General features: G+C 41.4%; 1 protein-coding gene across 1 annotated transcript; it reads right to left on the bottom strand.

Annotated features, from left to right (window-relative positions):
- Positions 1–402: 402 nt before the first annotated feature.
- Positions 403–19,526, bottom strand: SGPP2 (sphingosine-1-phosphate phosphatase 2). The gene is made up of 4 exons (XM_044433019.1): positions 19,389–19,526; positions 10,182–10,361; positions 9,010–9,099; positions 403–1,677 (listed from the first exon to the last, which is right to left on the bottom strand). The coding sequence occupies exons 1-4, from the start codon at positions 19,479–19,481 to the stop codon at positions 1,138–1,140; spliced, it is 903 nt and encodes a 300-aa protein (XP_044288954.1). The 5' UTR covers positions 19,482–19,526; the 3' UTR covers positions 403–1,137.
- Positions 19,527–19,543: the final 17 nt, after the last annotated feature.

Here is a 19,543-nt window from a genome sequence, read left to right as displayed (position 1 = left end):
TATGGCAAATCTAGACAGCATACTAAAAAGCAGAGACATCACCCTGCCAACAAAAGTGCATATAGTCAAGGCTATGGTTTTCCCAGTTGCAGTGTATGGCTGTGAAGCTGGACCATAAGGAAGGCTGAATGCCGAAGGATTGAGGCCTTTGAATTGTGGTGCTGGAGGAGACTCCTGCGAGTCCCTTGGACTGCAAGGCGATCAAATCAGTCAGTCCTAGAGGAGATCAACCCTGACTGCTCTTTAGAAGGCCAGATCCTGAAGATGAAACTCAAATACTTTGGCCACCTAATGAGAAGGAAGGACTCCCTGGAGAAGAGCCTAATGCTGGCAACAATGGACGGCACAAGAAGAAGGGGATGGCAGAAAATGGGGTGGCTAGATGGAGTCACTGAAGCAGTTGGTGTGAGCTTGAGTGGACTCCTGGGGATGGTAGAGGACAGGAAGGCCTGGAGGAATGTTGTCCATGGGGTTGCGATGGGTCGGACACGACTTCGCGACTAACAACAACCAACAAAAACCCTGTAACAAGATGTCTGCTCTACTTGCACCTTTTGGACAAGTAATACAAAACCATGCCACAGAATGTTGTCAACATTGTCCTACGTTAGGATGGAGTGCCAAGAGCATCACAGCAATGACTGAACAGATAAAAGTCCACTCACACACAAAGGGGCATTTCATAGGCTGGTTTTCGAGAAGATTAATTCAAGGTTCCACTCTTCTTGCTAGGTGGGCAACCTGTTTCAGAGCCAAATCAACTGCAGTGTCCTCATAACTGCCTTGCACACAGCATCCTAATCTTCCTACAACTGTCATTTCTTACATGCTTGTAGAAACGTCTTTACCTACACTGGATCTTGCAGAATCATGCTTCTGTTGTAGGAAGTGCAGTGCTTGGCTTGATTTGGAAAACTCCCTAAAGTTCACAAAACTGCTAGAGTTGCGGGTAGATGGAAGCTGCTGAATATCTAATTGTCTCGTGCTGCAGGGAATAGACCACTAAGAAGCTCCTTTCAGATCTCCAGTATTAGCAGTGCAGAAAGGCACAATACTATTTTATTCAAGTCTTTACAATAGCATACATTTCTAGTGCATCCCATAATCTGGGCTATTCTTGGAAAAAATGCATAGCATTTAGCTTAAACCCAACATATTATGCAGTAATGGCACAAGCACTGTAGCATTCAGGGCAACGGAAGAATAGGTTATGAATTTATAGGGCACTTCAATTTCAACTTGCTGCAGAGCTTTAAGATCATTAATAGAAACCTTGTACCAAGAACACAGTGATTTAAGAGCCAAGTTTTTTATGATCTGCCGTGTGACAAGCAGTACACCAATTCCTACCAGGAACTTTGCAACCATCAGAAGCATCTTGCCAGTGACTGACACAGTACTGTATGCAGGAGCTTCAGTCAAAGCATCAGAGACATAGTGATTATTCATCCAGAATCCTATAGTGGCTCCTGCCCCAGCTCCTAGAACAGTGGTGGTATCTGCCCTCGTAGGGCTGTAATAATCTACTTTAGGATAGTTGTAGCATAAGAAAAGGGGCACCGTAAAGCAGAATACAGGACACAAAGGGCTGGTTAGTATCAGGTGATCAATGAGGTCCCAGGTAGGATAAGCAAGAGCAGTTAATAGTACTGAGATCAGGCTGCCAACAATCACGTCCTGGAAAGATACAGAAGAAGATAATGTTAGTCATACATATAATATATTTGCAAAACTTTTAAACCACCAAATAACCAAAGTTCTTTGAGTGTTGTACAATATACTATCAAATATCAACATATTAAAAAATTAAGTATATGTATAAAAACATTCCAGAATAAAGGCAAGATAAAACCAGCTGCCTAAAGCTGGATTAAAACTAGAATTGGAATAAAATGCTGAAAACAGAAAATGTGTGTTCAAATGTCTGAGGGTGGGAGGAAGGTCTTCATCTACAGCTGGCTGGATCGTAACTTAGGTGCTAAGTGGTCCTAGTCCACATACAGGGTTCTACCCTGCCTTGTCTCATTTGGTGGGAATATCTGGAGGAGGGTGTGACATGATGGCTTAAAGGTCCAGATGAATTGATACTGGGAAAGACACATGGCCCTAAGCAATTTAGGGGCTTTGGTTTTAAAGGTTAAAAACCTGGAAATGAACTGGTGACCACTGCGAATGGAAGTATGAGCGTTAATGTTTTCCCACTTGCACCAAAAAAACGGAGGGGAGAGGCCTGGCTCCACAGTGCCTGCACACGGACACACAAATAAATAAGTTTGGTTATGACCTCATCTCCTTGTTTTCTGAATCACTAGGATAATGAATAACAGATGAATCATGTTCTGGCAAATGCCTTTGCCTTTATAAAAAATTAAGCTTTGCAGAAAGGAAAAGAAGCTGCTTGATTCACATGTAACAACAACCCAGAGCATGAACTGTTGCTGAACCATGAGTTGTAACTCCATGCTATGATTTAACTATGAGTTGTTAATAACAAGCAATCGAGGAAGAGAATCCACACTTTGTTGTTGGGTTGTTTGTGGATAACATGTCATCGTCACCCTATTTTCTAGGGAACACCTGCAATAACAACCCACGATTTAATGACAGCCAATACTTAACTCCCACACAAGGTCATAGTGCCAGTTTCTATTCAGCAGAGCTGCCAAAACCAGTAGCTACACCCTTTAAAAGCCTACACAGGTTTTGTGTACTGCCCGGACAAAATTGATTAAACTGACTTATTCCAGTGACAGACACTGGAGGAGGTGTTAGTGTGTACACGGCGAGATACCAAAGTGTACCACATGATGCGATACCAAAGTACTTATGTTTTAGCATAGGGGTGCAAGAGACTAATGTAAGAGGCTTGCTGCATCCAGCATTCTGTTCAGTGGCCAACCATGCGCCACTGGCTAAAGCGGGACATGGGAGGATTAGCACTCTCCTGTTCATGTCCCCAGCAACGTGTACGCAGGCATACTGCCTCTGATACCAGAGTTAGCATTTAGCCACCAGGACTAGTAGCCATGGATAGCCTTCTCATCCAGGAATTTGTCCAATCCCTTTTTAAAGCCATCCACAGCAATGGCCGTAGTGGTGATAAATTGGATAGGTTACATATACAAGTGCACGGAAAAGAACTTTCTCTTATCTCTTCTGGATATCCCTTCACTTGGCTTCATGGGAAGATCCCAATGGGTTCCAATGTTATAGGAGTGGAAGAAAAATGTTGTTGTGTCCACTTTCTCCATTCCTTGCATGATTTTGTACACCTCCGTCTTGTCTCCTTTTACTCAGCCCAGTAACATACTGGTCATTATGCAATGGCTCTTTGTTGCATCCCCCTACATTTTCAGATATTTGCAGTGATCTTCCCTTTTAAGAGAACAGGACAGCTACAAACAAACAAAACAGCTACAAACAAAGGATTCTCTGTTCTTGGCCTTGTTAAAATGTGGCTTTCATAGCCAACACCTTTATCCTGGATATTTCTACACTAGCTATTCTTTTCATATTGGCACCAATTCAATTTATTCCAGAGCCTCCATTCCTCCCAAGACAAAGGGCATTCCTGCATCTTTCCCCATGGCCCTCCCGTTATCTTTTATTTTGTTCTTTTAAAAACAGTTTACCATGATCTTTAAAGCTTCTCTCACAACACCAGAAAAAACAATTCAAGGCATGAACTGAACTAAAACTAAAACTATTGTCGCATTTAGTTAGTGGTTTTGGAGGCATTTGTAGAGTTTCACCTCTTTGTTACCTTCAGCATGTTCTCTCACTATAGTGTGTATTTAAAAGTTTGACAGCACACACAGGCAATTCTCCCTTTAGCTTTTGACCTATTTTTTTTAAGACGAGGCGCTGCAACAATATTCCATGATTGCTGCCCCTGTTAGGAGCATTAGGTGTCCCCGTGCGGGATTTTATGGACCTCTGGGCTGATCCAACCAGTAGGGTTCTTCTGCTATCTTAGACCAGCCTTCCCCAGTCTGGGGTTTTATCCAATGTTAGTTCTACATAGTGTGCAGTCACTAAAGTGAATGGGGCTTATGTTCCCAAACCTGGTGCCCTCCAGATGTTTTGGACTTCTGATGAAGAAAGCCAATGATCAGGAATGTTGGAAACTATGGTCCAAAACATCTAGAGGACACCAGGTGAGAGAGGGGACAGAACTGTAAATGAATAGGCGCAGTATGGGTGGCACATCAACTGCTTCTCTTGACAGGCTTAGCACCTCCACTACAATTCCTGGTTGATTCTACTGATGCTGGAGGAAGCTGGGGGTATCTACCTGCATTTGGATAGCACCCTTGAGGATGCGCATTCCTCATCTGAGATTTAAGGGTAAAATATCTAGCAGGAGAGCTAAACTAGGGGTTTGTACCAGCATGCTGTGCCTGCCTCAATGGCGTATCACATAGCGGTCACCTCAGACTGACCTCCTCATGCTGTTTCTGCCATTATATCCTGGATTTCTTCAGACAAGTTATATCATAACTTCATATGTTGCATTATTTTCTGCTGTGTAGATTTCACGGTGAGATAAACTTGTGATACTGTTCAGGTGGGGAAGGAGTGACTTCAGGAGGATGCTGGTCTAGGGGGGACTGTCCTTGATAAATGGATGGGGGTCTAGTGGTTAGCCCTGTGCAGTTCCAAGGAGAATTCAGTCCCTTTCTCCATACACTGCAAAGCTGATATACAGACCCTGTTCAGTTGGTCTAGATGCAGAATGAGCAGACTTTCATGGAGAGGGTGCACACCGTCTCTGCTCCTTTCCCCCATCACTTCCATCCGCACCAGCTTGATACACATTTTTCTAAATTGCAACAGCAGCAGATCGGTATGGCTCCCTTCAAGCCATACCCATGAAAGGTGAGGGTTTGAAGAAGAGAATCTTCTCTATCCATGGAGATTCTCTAGTTCAGCTGACTGACACATGTGACAAGAGAAAACAGGGTCTGGAGCACTCTTCACATGTTTGCACCATCCACTATAGTTTAAATTGTATATCAACTGATCACCCTCACTGACTGATCTACTTATAGGGATACCAATTGTTAGAATATTTCCCCAGTAGACAGAGAGTGTAGTCACATATAATGCAGGATGGGTGACTACTGAAGTCTGAAAAAAAAATTCTACATGTTTCACCTAAAGCTTGCAATATGTTCATCGCCTCATAATAGTAGCCAGAATTCAAGTAGATAACAAGACTAAATAAACCAGACCTGTGCTAGAAAGAAGGGATTGTGGACTTGCCCCTTTAATTCTTTTCTGGACTCTTAATATTGGTGAAAATTGGATTTTCAGGGGTAGTATATTGCCTACATTTGTAGAGTTATGGCAGTATTGTGCATATTTTTGTATTATGTACCATTCAAACACACACAGATACTTCAGCTACTCATCTTCATCTTTGTTCCGGAAGGAAAATGACCTCATCCATGTTTTCTAAAAATATAACTTCCAATGACTAAAAGATGCAAAGGGTTTCAGAAAGACATTTAAAGCAAGTTTAGACAACAGTTTTTCTATCAATACAAACTTCTCCCCACCCATAACCTCAGTTTAATTTCATATTTTCTCCAGAAAGGATTGTGTGTCCTTCATGTACTTTCCATAAGGAGGAAATAATATTAATGAAAAGATTGAGGAGGAACAAAGGTGTGAACACAGCAGAAAGAACTGAATGTATGCCAGTTTAACAGAGGCAAAAAAGAAAAAAAGTAATTCTAGTAACCTAGGTCTGGATTATTGATGAGTGGCTTGAAACCAGTTCACTTTCAGGTTAATGAAGCAAAAGTACTATTTGGAATACTGTCAGCTTGGCTGTTCAAGAATAGACATTCCAGTGTATCAGCCGATCCTCATTCCATGGTGAATGCAAAACAGTACAGACCTTTCCCAACAAACCATTCTTTCACCTCGATGTACATTATTTCAAAAGATCACAACGAACATTGGCAGATTTGAATAGTAAGCCTCCTCCCTCTTCAGATTAACTCTACATGCAATCCAACAGATCACAACTCCCATCATCCCCATTCAAGCTGAAAATGACAGGTGTTGTAATCCAATACATCTGAAGGGCCCCAGGTTAGGAAATGTTCATATATAATTTTACATAGAAGCTTCCATAACTTGTGCTAGTATATTATGATGGACCTTCCAAGTCCGGAAATGTTCAATGTCTCTGCTGTTTTGTCCTGTGTTATACAGGAAATTGGATATATATTAGAGTGGCTAATAATCATACAACAGCGTGACATGCAAATATTTCACACATGTACACCACATTTTGCAAGTTTATCATCATTGTCATGAACGTTGGTAAATGTCTTGCCTTTATTAGATCAAACTGTAGCTTAAAAGGGAAGATTCTCCAGTCTATCTTTAATTAATGACCCAAACTTGGTAAAAATGGAGTCTGCATTCTTCCTTTAGTATGCAGAGATGATAATAAAGAACTTTTCTAAATTCAGATTTGGTTGGTGGCAGTGAAGAGTGAAGCCTTTGTTGACTCTCTTGAAAGAATAAAGCTATTTTAATGTGTAAGAGAGTCCTCCTTTTCAACAGATTGAATTATAGTTTGGTAAGAACATTTTAGATCTCAAGAGAGTGAGGTAAAGTTGTGGCAACAATAAAGCATCTGCAGTTTAAATATATTTTAATGAATCCAGTTATCTGTATTGAATAGAGTTGACTTGAATCTGATCTCCTCCTGTAGCTATGCTGATTCACTTGCTTGTTCCCTCCTTTTCAGATGAATTAAAGCCATTCTTTTCTAATGCTTGGTACTGCAACCCCTGATTGCTGGTCCTCTCCAGCCATGCACATTAGGGAGAGGTCCCCCTGAAAAGCACCATATGAAGCTTTTAACTAAATAAATTCTTTGTAAAACTATCCTCCCTAATGCAGGAAGAACAACCACACATTTACATCTATTCAGAATTTGGGGAAGACATACAGAGGTAATATGGCAGAACTGTCATTTGTACACTGATATTTCAGCCTAAACTTCTGGATAACTTCTTCCAGCAGTTTCAGATACATATTAAAATGAATGGGGGACAAGACAGACCCTTGCAGCACCCATAAGCCAATGGCTCCAAGTGTAGAGCAACAGTCCCTGTCACCACCTTTTGAGATTAATTCTCCAAAAAGGGCTGAAGCCATCATAGCAACATACTTTGCAAGCCCAACCTGGATAGGTGGTCGAGAAGGTTATTGCAATCCATATAAAATGCTACCCTACCATCAAGAAGTCAAGGAAAATCAACAAGGTTGCATTCTTCATTGTATCTATTACCTGGCCTAAGTCATCTACCAGGGCAACCAAGTCTATCTCTATCCCTCTACTGGGTCAGAAATGGGTTGGAATGGATCGAAACATATTACAGCATCCAACGCTGCCTGGTATTGGAAAGCAGCTCCAACACCTTCCCCAGGAATGGAAGATGACTGAATAACTGCCACAGGGCAGTCATTTTCTGAAACCTCTGGATGTTTGGTAAAGGCTTCATAAGTGCCTCCTTGAAGGCAACAGAATTCTCTCATCCTTCAAAGATGCCTGTGAAGTCTCACAATCCTAGCCCAGGCAGATTAAAATAGCCAATTTGGCAGGTACTAAAGAGACACACAGCAAACCTCAGACTTCCAGTTTGTTCAGGTGATGGGTACAAGTTTTAGCAACACTATAACCTTTTGCCTGGAGGCTACCCTTTCTAGTGCGTGACTCTTAAGGAATAATCCTATGCCTCAAAGTGTTGCCAGGGCATGCTGTGAGTTGTAGGACTTTTTTCTGTATAAACACTCACAGGATTGCTCCCTTAGTTCATTAAATCCAGAACGAATAGAATTTGCCAGGAAGATGTGAGCACAGGCTATTAAATTCCTGTTCATTCTTGTCTGTTGATCTCCCCTGTAAATTCCATGTGGATACCTAATTCTGGCACAACCCTTCCCCATTATGGAAATAATTCCAAACACACATTTGGAGAGGAATTAAATTAAACAATGATCTAATCTAATTTAAAAATCCTACTTGCCTCAAATGGCAGTGTAATACTGTAGAAGCTGGGATCACCATAGCTTCTCCCTTCCTTACCGTCAAGTAGGTGTCAAGTTCAGTGAACAGGTCTGTGCTATGTATGTGTGTGCACATAGCAGAGGGGGCTTCACTAACTGAACAGGTGTTCTAGAAGTACCAATACTCATTCAGGATCATAATACAGACTGATGGAATTGCATTACACAGAACGTAACAGCAGAAGACTTTCGCATGAGACCAGGGCCAGGAGAGCCAATGAGAACAGTCTTTTTCACTGTATGCATTTAAAATTAGAATGTCCCTTGTCCTTCTGTCACAAGGAAAGGCAACATACACAAAACACTACCAAATCACAAGAATTACTGCCTGTGATTATTGTGCTGAGATTTTATTTTAAGTTTTATAATCTACTTTTTTCTGAGTACAGAAATTAGAAAAATTTTCCCCAACTTAACATTCTACAGATGTGCTGGAAAGCTGACTTTGGGGCTATTTTTAGTTATATAGTGCATAAGATTATGTATTCCACCAATAGCAAACCATTCAGCTGTTGCTGTCCTTCCCATTCCCCTGAAGCACTTAGTGAGTAACCCCTGGAAGTTTTTGGGAAGTCCACCATTTCACTGGGCCAGAAAGCTTTGTCCCAAGGGCCACCTGCATATAGGCAATGCCTAAAGAATGGCACTCAATTTTGGGGGAGAAAGGATGGCATGAAGAGGAGAGAAAAATTATTTTCATGTTCAGGATGCTTAAGCATGGAGTATATTTACATGCATAGCCTTAGTGCAGGAAGGATGCAACAGAAATGTTGCACTGGCTGTAGTTAGAAGCATCACTGTGTGTGTGAAAGAGAGCTTTAATTTTTCTAATACTGACTTACATTTACGCTTGAGGACTAACATGAGAAATCAACACGTCATTGCATGGATCAACTTAGCAAGGAGACGCCTTACCAGCACCGTGTGCATTCCTGTGTAAATTCTGCTCAGGCATACCAGGGTTGAAAATAAAAAGGCTCCCATAAGGCCTAGTTCAAGTGGGTACTGTGAACATAAGAAAGGTGGGGGAAATGAGTAGCAAATCATAGGTAGCGTATAATCAAGCAGGTACAAGGGCCCATCCATATGCAGGGTTTAGTGTCAGGGCAAGTTCTGAGTAACTGCGAGTCTTGTGAATTAGAATCATAAACCCAGGAGCAAAATATTTAGCAATCACGTGTTCTGCATTGATGTGGTCAGAAGAATTTCATTCCTGCAGCCATGGGCCTGGGTTGGCGCTGCTGGGACTGGGTGCCAGAGATGCAGGAATCACCGGGGGGGGGGGGGGGGGGTTGGCTCCAGGGCCATACTCAGTTATGACATACTCTGTTCACAACCAGCTGGAATCCTGTTCATTTCAAGGGGTCTCTAAACTGAGAGCCAACCAGCTATATTTGAAACCCAAGCTGATCCAACAAAACAACACAGCAGCAGCAGCAGCACCTATAGGAGGAGGAAGGGGAATCGATTCTTCCCTACCTCTCTGCAAAAGGGTGGAGGATTGAGAAGAGAGGGCACAGCTATGTGTGTGCACAAATATATTGGCCCTGTATTTGGCCCTGTGCAATTGACTCTTTCATGTGGAGTCACACGATGGAGAGTAAAGACAGCCACAACTGCAGAAGGCATTAAGTCTACATTAAACCTGGTTGAAGAGCTCCAAATTAATCTCTGCAAAAGGATGACTATGAAATTTACTGCCAATGAACTGTATTTGAAGACCCACATGGATCAAAATAAAGAACAAAGATGGACTAGGAGTAGAATTAATAGCAGCATGCTAGAATAACAGATGAGAACCAATGCGCATAAGCACCAAGTGCAGTGAACATCCAGGGAGAAACAAACCTAGTGGGAGAAAAAGGTGAAAATTGACTTTTTGGAAAAGTTGGAGAAAACAAATTTCCCTGTTTTCCTCCCCATAGATTCTGTTTGTTTGTTTGTTTTCAGGCTTTCACGGCTCTAGGCTAGTGAAGCATACTGAGACAGACAGATGGACGGACGAATCTAGAGCAGGAGGCATTCTGAAGTCCTGGACAAGAAGACTGCACAGTTCAGGGAGGCTCTGTGGGACTATTTATGCATACCTTGTACTGGTCCACCGTCATAGCAACAAAAGTGAAAGAGATCGCACTTGCTGCCATTGCATGTGTGGATGGCATCCCATACTCTGCAGTTGTCCTTTCCTCTAGCCTGACCACGGGTGGAGAACCAGGACGAGGCCACTTCAGAAGGTCTTTGGAGACTTGACCAATGTACATGACCATCTGGAAGAGCAGAAAGGTATTTATGTTTACATTTGTCCTGAAGTTACAAGGGAGAGGGGCTTCTTTCATTGGCCTAAGGAGACTTCAGACTGATTCTCGGGTACAGAAGTTCACTGCTGTGGTTCAAGAATTGAGACAGACAGACAGACAGACAGCTAACCCACTTTATTCACACAATTGCCCCATGAAGTGGGTTAAACTGAGAAAAAGTGAGTAGCCACAGATCACCCAGTGGCTGAACACTAATCATTCTTGTGCACCGGCTCTGATTTTAGACCAGCCTTTCATAATCAGGTGTCCTTTAGATACTTAATTCCCAACATTTTTGCCCATTAACCATGCTGGTGAGGGAGCCGATAGGACTTGAAGTCCAAAGCAGGAAAACTGGTGGGGGAAGGCCAATTTAGATGTTCCTCACTCCACCAACATGCAACTGGACTGTGCTTTACCTTGTCTGTTTACACTGAAAAGCAGTATCCCAGGGAAGACAAAACATTCCCACCAATACCATAAGTAAACCCTTCAGCAGTCTATATACTCTTATTTCTTGGCAGATTTGGTTTGAAAAGAAGACAAATTAAAAGGTAGGACATTTTTCATAGAATTAGGCCTATGAAACCCTGCATCAGCCTTCCCCAACCCAGTACCTTGCAGAAGGATGTCCTGTATCTTATTAATTTTAAATTATTATATAATGACATTGTTCATCTGAAGGAGCATCAGCTTAGCTTCCCATGCTCTAGAGAAAGGGCTTTCCTCCACCCTGCAAAAACTGTAACTCTCAGGTGGGCACACTTGAACCTAATAGGAGCTGCTATGACTTCCAAATTCCCAGTAGAATCAAGTTCCTGACCGTTTGAGTTGGTGGACTGCACCCCACAGACTCAGGCTCTTCCAAACAGTCAAGTTTTATTTAAACAAAGCCTTTTTCACAGAGCTCTCTGGCTGGGGACTGTCTTCAGTTTAAAAGCAAGTGGGTGCTGCTCTCAATTCAGGAGGTGCAATGCGCTCCAGCTGAATCATATTGTTACAGCCTGCTGTTTGGTGAACTGCTGGGAGTCCCATTCTGCTGAAAGGGCACACCTGGGGAGCCGTCCACATGTGCCCTGTTTTTCTCGGAGACCTATCACAGCTCTCAAGGGACCTTGGCACTCTGGGCAACACACTAGATCGTCTCTACTCAAATCACTCAACTCTAGAGAAAACCTTTTGGATTTTTATTATCTGCTTCCTATGCTCCCTCACTTTCTGTGGCAAAGGCACAAAGTAAGATTAAACCATGCATTAAAACATGAACAAAGGTAACTTCAAAGATATTGAAATGCAGCAACTTTGAAAGAAGTGCCCCAAACGCATCATACATGAAGAAGGTAAAATGTTCTAAAGCAGTCTTCCCCAATCTGATGCTCTCCATATATTTAGACCACAGCTCCCAATATGCCCTGCCAGTCGGGTCAATGACCACACTGGCAGAGAACTCTGGGAGTTGTAGTCCAACACTTCTGGAGACCATCAGATTGGGAAAGACTCTTCTGAAGTCACAGCAGAAGGCATCATAATCCCACCCATCATAAACCCAAGTGGTCTAGGATTGCTACACTTGATAGAGCACCTCTTTCAACTGACTCTACTGTCAGCATCGGGGGCCTGCTCCAAGTGCCGACTCTGAGAAGGTCTTGGAGGGCAGCAACAAGCAAGAGGACCTTCTCAATGGTAGTAACCCACCCATGAAATAGTTTCCCTGCTGAAGCCTGTCCGGTGCTCATCTCATCATCCTGGTGCCAAGTTAAGTTGTTCCTTTATGCCAAAGCATTTAAAGTCATAAAAGAATATTCAGGGGCTTGTGAAGACTACCCATCTCAGTGTTAACAGGTGTTAACAGGCTTAACCTTTACCATATCTCACCGTTTTTAATTTGTTTTTGGATTTTTGTAGTTTGGATTTTTTAAAATGGTGTGTTATTGTAGCATTTGGTTTTTGAACTACTGTAAACCAGCCAGTGAGTTTTGGCCAGAGGGTAGTATAGAAATAGAATTAATAATAATAACAATAAGCAACCAGCATTTTTATACCTTTAAGGAGAAAACATGTTCCTCTTTCATGAACCTAATCTCTAGGCAATAGCCTTAAGCAAAGATATGGCAAGCCATGCTCAGCTGGATTATTAAACACATAAAAACAGGAAGGATTTGGGCTGCCACATCTTGTTGAAAGTTTGTAACTAATTTCTTGTCTACAGGATTTGTATTTCTTTTTGATCTTGCTTTGCCCCACTCCTCCCTCCCCCCTTCTCTACCTCTCTCTTTTTTATATTTCACTATGCCTCAAGATGCCACTCCAGTTTAAATTTCATATCATTTCCTGTGGAAGACTCCATCTGCCCTCTTGCATTTAATTCTCTAGCCTTCCCGTCATGATAAAGTGTCACAAGTTTTCCATGGCATTTCAGCAGCTCCTTTGAGTGCATTACAACAATTCTATGACGATGCTAAAGAATGAAAAAGGTATTGGCATCTAGAGGGGAGGGGCGGGCAGGGGACAGAGAAGCCATAAAGGATCCAATATGATTCTTAAGAGTGCTGTTCTTCGTTTGTGCATCTGTTCCTTCTTTCTTTGTTTTTTAAATATCCCTCATGCCAAATAATGTTTTGTTGTAGCACATTATGCTACTTATGTGAAGCTTGAATATGAACACCTTTCTGTGCTATCGTCATCACATTCACTGCATTTTCTGTTGCTCTCACTAAGTTTTTAACTCCTATGGCATGTTCACACAAAATGCCAAAAGCTTCTCCCACCTTCCTGGAAAAATCAGCTGTGACAGAGTGGAACCAAGCCGTAGCATCAGAGTTTGCTATCTTCAAGCTGCTTTCTCAGCATACTATCACTCATGCACCAGTGAAGGCTACAGAATTGCTCGAGAACGCCCCTAAAATCAGGATTTTGAGACTGGTAGCCTGGAGCTTTGCCTTCAATGAATCACGCACTTCAGAAGCGCAACAGTTCCTTTGATGGTCATGGATAACAGCTAATGACAGATAGTGCCTGTATTAATTGAAGTCACTGGTTGGGTCACAAGGTCAAGATCATAGCAAAAGCCTAACTGGGTCTTTTATCAGCAGCTCACATCTGGAGATTTGAGGAAAAGTGACTTTTTTTTTAGTATGCTATGCTGGCGCCATTTTTTGCTACACTTTCACAAATGGATTTCACTCCACAAAGCACTGGCTGTTCTGGTTCAGAATGGAAATGCAGAATGCTTGAAGACAAATTAAAAAAGAAACTATGTAACAAGTTGAAGTATTGCTCATAATAACATCAGAGTGATGAGTTGTTCTCTATTTGGGTTGAGATCTGAGTTAAAAGCTCATAACCCTAAATCCAGTTTCCATCCTTTAGTGAGTAGCAAATCTTTTCTTCAGCTAAAAGCACAGGTGAGAGGGTTGGAGGTTGGTCTGACACCTTGCTGCTGATACACCTGCATACCATGGTTTAATGGTCCCAAGACTCACAGGGATGCAGAACCAACACTTTTGTGTTAGCAAAGATGCTGCTCTCATCCCTGATACCCCTCTCTGTTTAGCTGCAATCTTACAGTGGCTGGGGGAGAATGAATTTTCTGTGTCATTCCTTGTTGTAACGTCAAATGTGTTGGTGTGAACTGGTCCTGGACTAAGATCCAGCAGCTTTATTAAAAAACAAAAACAAACCAAATGCAAAGCAAAACCACTTCTTGTAGCCGATGGACACATCTAGAACTGGTTTGTGTAAATCATCAGAACTACCTGCAATTCTGGATTCTCCTTGGCTGAGCACTGGCATCTCACATTGCACCCCTGCCTGCGTGTTCTGCAGTCCTGTGTGCCTCTGTACAAGGCAGGGAACTTGGATCGATCAGTGTGTCCCTTGCACTAAGGAGCTACACATGGGGGCAAGACAATTTGCATGTAGGACCTCATTTGTTTCACAAGAAGTATTACTATTCCCAATCCAACTGAATGCTAAAAGTAAGAAAAAATAAGGAAGATGGGATTTTGCGAACCATCCACGATGGCCCAAACTGATTAAAAAAGAAAAAGGAAAGAAATCCAAACTCACTTTTGAATCAACAAATGCCCAGTAAATCCTCCTGCAAGTCAAAAAAGAAATGTCCCCTCACCCCGTTGAGAGGGAGGCAAGACCAGAATTGGCCGCATTACCAGGTCTGATAGTGCATTTCTACTTATAAAGCATCTTGTGTTGTTTCTCAAAGACATTCTGATTTACAGCTGGCACTCTAGGCCTTTACAAAATTAGAAATCAGCCTTGGTTTTCTACCAGATCAGTTCATAAAATTAAGAGTGCCCTTTAGTTCAGAACAGATTTCAAGATGAGTCAATAAATTGCAGGGATGTTTGCTTATTTTAAGAAGCAGCTAGAATATGAAAAAAGCTGGTGGAGGGTTTTTTGTTTATTAGCATATGACATGTTTATATATGCAATTATTAAAGCATGTGATGTTTTACATGCATTAAAATGTGCATTTAGTTTTGTCTTGCAATGTAGAAAATGCTTTTAGAGCTCTCCTTTCCATTACTGAAGGATCAAAATGGAAACATAATGGATGGTGTGAGATAGCTAGCCTGCAAATTTTAGACCAATGTATGGGGATTAAGTTATGTGACTCATGGAAGTTAAAGGGAGAAGCATGACTAATTCTGTGCAGTGTTTGGAAAACTGAAGTAAAGCACACACCTCATAATACTTTGTCAGAATTAGTTTTAACTCCTTCATTCCAAGGAAAGCTGAAGCTCAAGTTCAAAGAACAAGCAAGTGTTGTGGGTACATCAGGAACTAGAACCTTAGAGAACGGCATGGTGTGGAATGTTGTGGTCCAAGTATTTGTATAGAGGTAGGAAGAATAGGAGCTTTCAGTCACAGAGACTGGACAAAATAAAGCCATTGCAATCACGCTAAAGCGAATTAAGTTTCAAGGCATTGCATCTGTATTGTTTGGCAACAAAGGAAAGTTTCATAATATTTTAAGACCCCCATCAGTGAGTATGGCAATCTCAATCATCCTTACCTATATTTTAGACTCCCATATTCACTTATAGGGGGCTCAAAATTATTAAAGTACTTTCACACAAGATAGGAACCTGTAATGTGGTATGTAGTTCAAAATTTACTTCAGGTTAAAGTCTTCAGGTTATGAAAGAGTTTCATTTCTGAGAAAATGGTAAATCATCTTTAAGTCAAATTTGTATGTAATTCTGATCACATATAGTTGGCTCTCCACAATCGTGGCAATTAGGGGTGTAGGACCCCCATGAAATTAGAAAAATTGAGAATCTCTATATGCCGCTCAAGTGCCTCCCTTCTGCAGCAAGGAAATGCCAGAGAGATCTCCCCTTTGCTTTGGAGGCCTCCCGCTCCCCTTTTGCTTCCTCTCTTTCTATAATGATAATGATTTTTTGTAGTATTTTTTAAATTGATAGGCTTTATGGTAGTTCATTTTTAAGTATAGTTTGTTGGTAACTCAAACATTCATAACTCAGGGACTGCCTGTATTCAAAGTCTAAAAATATGAGGGGGTTGCAACAGTGTGATGTTAGACCAGAAACCAGAGAACCACAGTCTTTCAATTTAACTAAAATGCAGTTTAAGGTGAAATAAGGAAGAATCAGAACGGATGCGTGCAGCAGCAATAAAGGCAATTGTGAATATACCAACACAAACTCAAGATAAAAGCATTGGAGATTTTGAGTTTCAGGGAAAACGTAATGTGTTCAAGCCACTCTGAAGCCATCAGCTGGGCACTGCTAAGCATCCAAATGTGGTATAATCTATCAGTTTGTATCACACTCCCCTGGCAAAATCCAAATAATCTAGGCTTAGCCCTTTAATATATTTGCTGTGAGTGTCACAGAATGAGCAGTACCTGCCTGCATACATATGCAAAGCACTTGAAACAATGTGCAGAATAATTCATATGTACTTAGCTCAATCATATGCATACAAGATATAAATACTGTGAAGCATCCTTTTCCACCACAGAGGTTAAAAGCATGCTTGGATAAAAGAATGTTCTCTGTATTGCCTTGTATGATTTGGCAGTACCAGTGGTAACTTGCCTTCTTATACATTCTCCTCAACTCAACCCAAGAATTTCCAAGGGAAATCTGGGGCCACAAATTGATGCAACTCGCCTGTGTTTTAGGCCATCAGGTCTTAAAAGCATTGAACAATCGGTTTGCTTTCAATATTTTCTGGATTACAAATCCCTGAGAGCCGGATTTCCTCTTCCTATGCTGAACTGGACCAAAAACAGTGGAGGAGCTTATTTTCACCAAGCTTGTAGCCATTTCCAGACTGTTCATAGCAGCTAAACATTAGTACTAAGCACAAAAATGCTATTTAAAGCCTCAAGTGGAAAGAGTGCTGTTAAACTGGAAAGTTTGCATACTTCTACACAATGAAGTATTTTACTGTTTTATGCCTTCCAGGTAAATCAATGCAGTTAAAAAAGGCAACATTATAACTGGAATAATTACAGCTGGAAGATTGCAGAGGTAATTAATTGTATTAAGGACTCAGATCTCCCATGAAGAAAAATCTGCTTAAATCCATGCATGTTCCAAAATAGTAAAAGGTTTGACTAGACAATGTAATAAAGATAGTGACTGACTGGTGTTTTTCAAAACATCCCTGAACCAGAAGACATCAGAGAAGGAAGCTGAAAGGCAAGTACTAGCGATATTTACAGGCACTCAACCTTTTATACAAGGGGTGATGGTGGTTTAAAGAAGAAACAGAAGATACTTCTCTTTCTGCTACTGCATGGTGCAGATGGTTGGTGGAGCAAGTTCCAAGAAAGATTTGTGGGGAGGTGGACATCATACCCAGGCACCCCTCAACTTGGGTAGCATCACTGTTTCCATATATCGATTTAACATCTCCATCACACAGCACATGACAAAGGCTTTTTCTCCCCAAGATAAACCCTTAAAAGCACAAAGATGTTGTCTGTTGTAAATTACCCAGAGAGTTTTGGCTATGGGGTGGTACAGAAATGAAACAAACATTGCCTCTTGATCTATTATATTTGATAGATCTCCAAGAAGAGATCTAGTTGGATTCTCCAAGAATTCAAGCTACTGTGTGTTTAACCTTTTTGAGTAATATCCATGTGGCTCCAGCAGAGGTCACTACTACACACACACATGCAGACATAAAAAAAACATTAGACAGTCTTTAACTCATAAACATGAATGCAAATTTTGAAACACAAGCGAAAATGTGTGGGGAGCCACCACTCCACCCTGTCAAGCTATTCCAGATAATTGGATGCCCAATTCTTGCAAGCATTCAAAAATTAATAGGCTTAAAATCACCAGTGAGAGATAATCAGTGTGACAATCAAAGTAATACTGAAATTAGCATCCAGATTTGCTTTGTTCCAGTCAGGTTCTCCTACAACATACATGGCCAATTTAAGCTGCTGTCATTGGATGGGGTAAGATCATCCCTTGTGTCTAAACAAGTTCAGGTTTCATGTTGCAATGTGCTTGTTTAAAAGTATGTGATGGTGAAGAATGCAGAAAACTGCATGTTCCGACAAGCATCACCATGGGTGAAATATGAAGTGACAAAATGGTTCAGGAGTTCTTTGCTAAGTATCTTATTACTCCAATTCCGTGGAGGAGATCTGAGCATGGATGCAGACTCCCAGGCTGATATTCCATGGTGGGTGAGCCACCAAGCGCAGGGGAGCAATAGTGTTTATCTGGCTAACCATCCACATTCTACGACCAAGGCTTTGTGCTCAGTTCAAGTTGCTTGATTGGAATTGCATGCATAGCATTTCATAGGTGTCTAGAGCTACCAGATTTGACAACACCCATCGGCCATCTCTTAAGAGGAGAGAGCTTAGAGTTGTGGTCCTGAATGGAGATTTACTCTTCCTTTCCCTAACAAATAATTATTTCTGACTTGAGAATACACAGCAGATTCTGCACACAAGAATCTTCAGGTCAGAATTTGAAAGTCTGGATTAGTAGGTCCTACCCACTCTCAGCTTCAGTTCAGTGTTTGAAAATATGGGATGACCTCTGTAATAGCGCTGTTGGAAGAAAAATGCAATTCCATCAACATTTACTCAGAAGTAAGCACCATTGCTTACTCCCAGGCAGGTGGTATAAGATTGAAGTTTGAGATGAGGGTTCTTATTTTGAATACAGGGTTTTTATAAGAATTTATTACAATTGTTTCTCTTGTTTTGGCAAAGTTGTACCCAAAGTTGTCCATCTACCAGCAGAACAGAAATCCCTGGCAGAACTCAGCTCTCCTCCCTTTACAGACCCCAGTCCCCAAGACCTAAAAATCTGTTCTTGAGGAATGCCTTGGAGCCATGTGAGGAGAGGAAACAAGGGACTCCACACTGCACACCTGCTCACTTAACACTGCATCAAACCTAAAAATTGCATGCTAGTAATAATTGTTGCGGGGGAACATGGGAAGTAGGGTCTCTGTTGCACTTACGTCTTTTGTGAGCAGCTGGTTAGCCACTTTGTGATCAGAACGCTGGCCTGATGTACCCTGGTCTGATCTAGCACGATTCTTCATACGTTCTTATGTTAGGGTTAGTGTTGGGAACTCAGAAATAAGCATGCTAAAATGTTACATTTTCCAGAAAATTACATCCCACAAATGTAAAAGTTATACAGCTTGATTTGCAACCAAAAAGTAAGACAAAAAGTAACTGCAACTGTTACAATAACTTGTCAAAATATAGTAATATACAGAGAGTCTGTGTGGTCTATTGGTTAACAGTGCTGGCCTGGAATTTGAGAGACCCAGGTTCCAGTCCATCTTCAGCCATAAAGCTCAGTGGGTGACTTTTAGCCAGTCACTGCATCCCAGCCTAACTTAACTCACATAGTTGTTGTGAGCATAACATGGAGAGCAGCAGAACCTTATAAACTGCTATGGATTCCTTGCAAACGGAAGAAAGTAGAGATATGTGATAATACTCTGAAAAATACTTACCGACCACATAATAATTAGCTTTCTAGCAACACATGGGTTAACGCTCCAGTAAGTGAATGGAAGGAATGTAATATAGAAAACTTCTTGACCCATTGCAGCTGAAATCCTGAACAGGTAGTAGTAGAAATAATTCTTTACAATGTACTCCTGCGAAC

The sequence above is a fragment of the Varanus komodoensis genome, unplaced genomic scaffold, assembly GCF_004798865.1.
Source record: "Varanus komodoensis strain SLA01 unplaced genomic scaffold, ASM479886v1 scaffold25, whole genome shotgun sequence".
In the NCBI taxonomy this organism is placed as follows: domain Eukaryota; kingdom Metazoa; phylum Chordata; class Lepidosauria; order Squamata; family Varanidae; genus Varanus; species Varanus komodoensis.
Note: the sequence above shows the minus strand (reverse complement) of the source record. Positions and strands in the feature narration are given on the sequence as shown.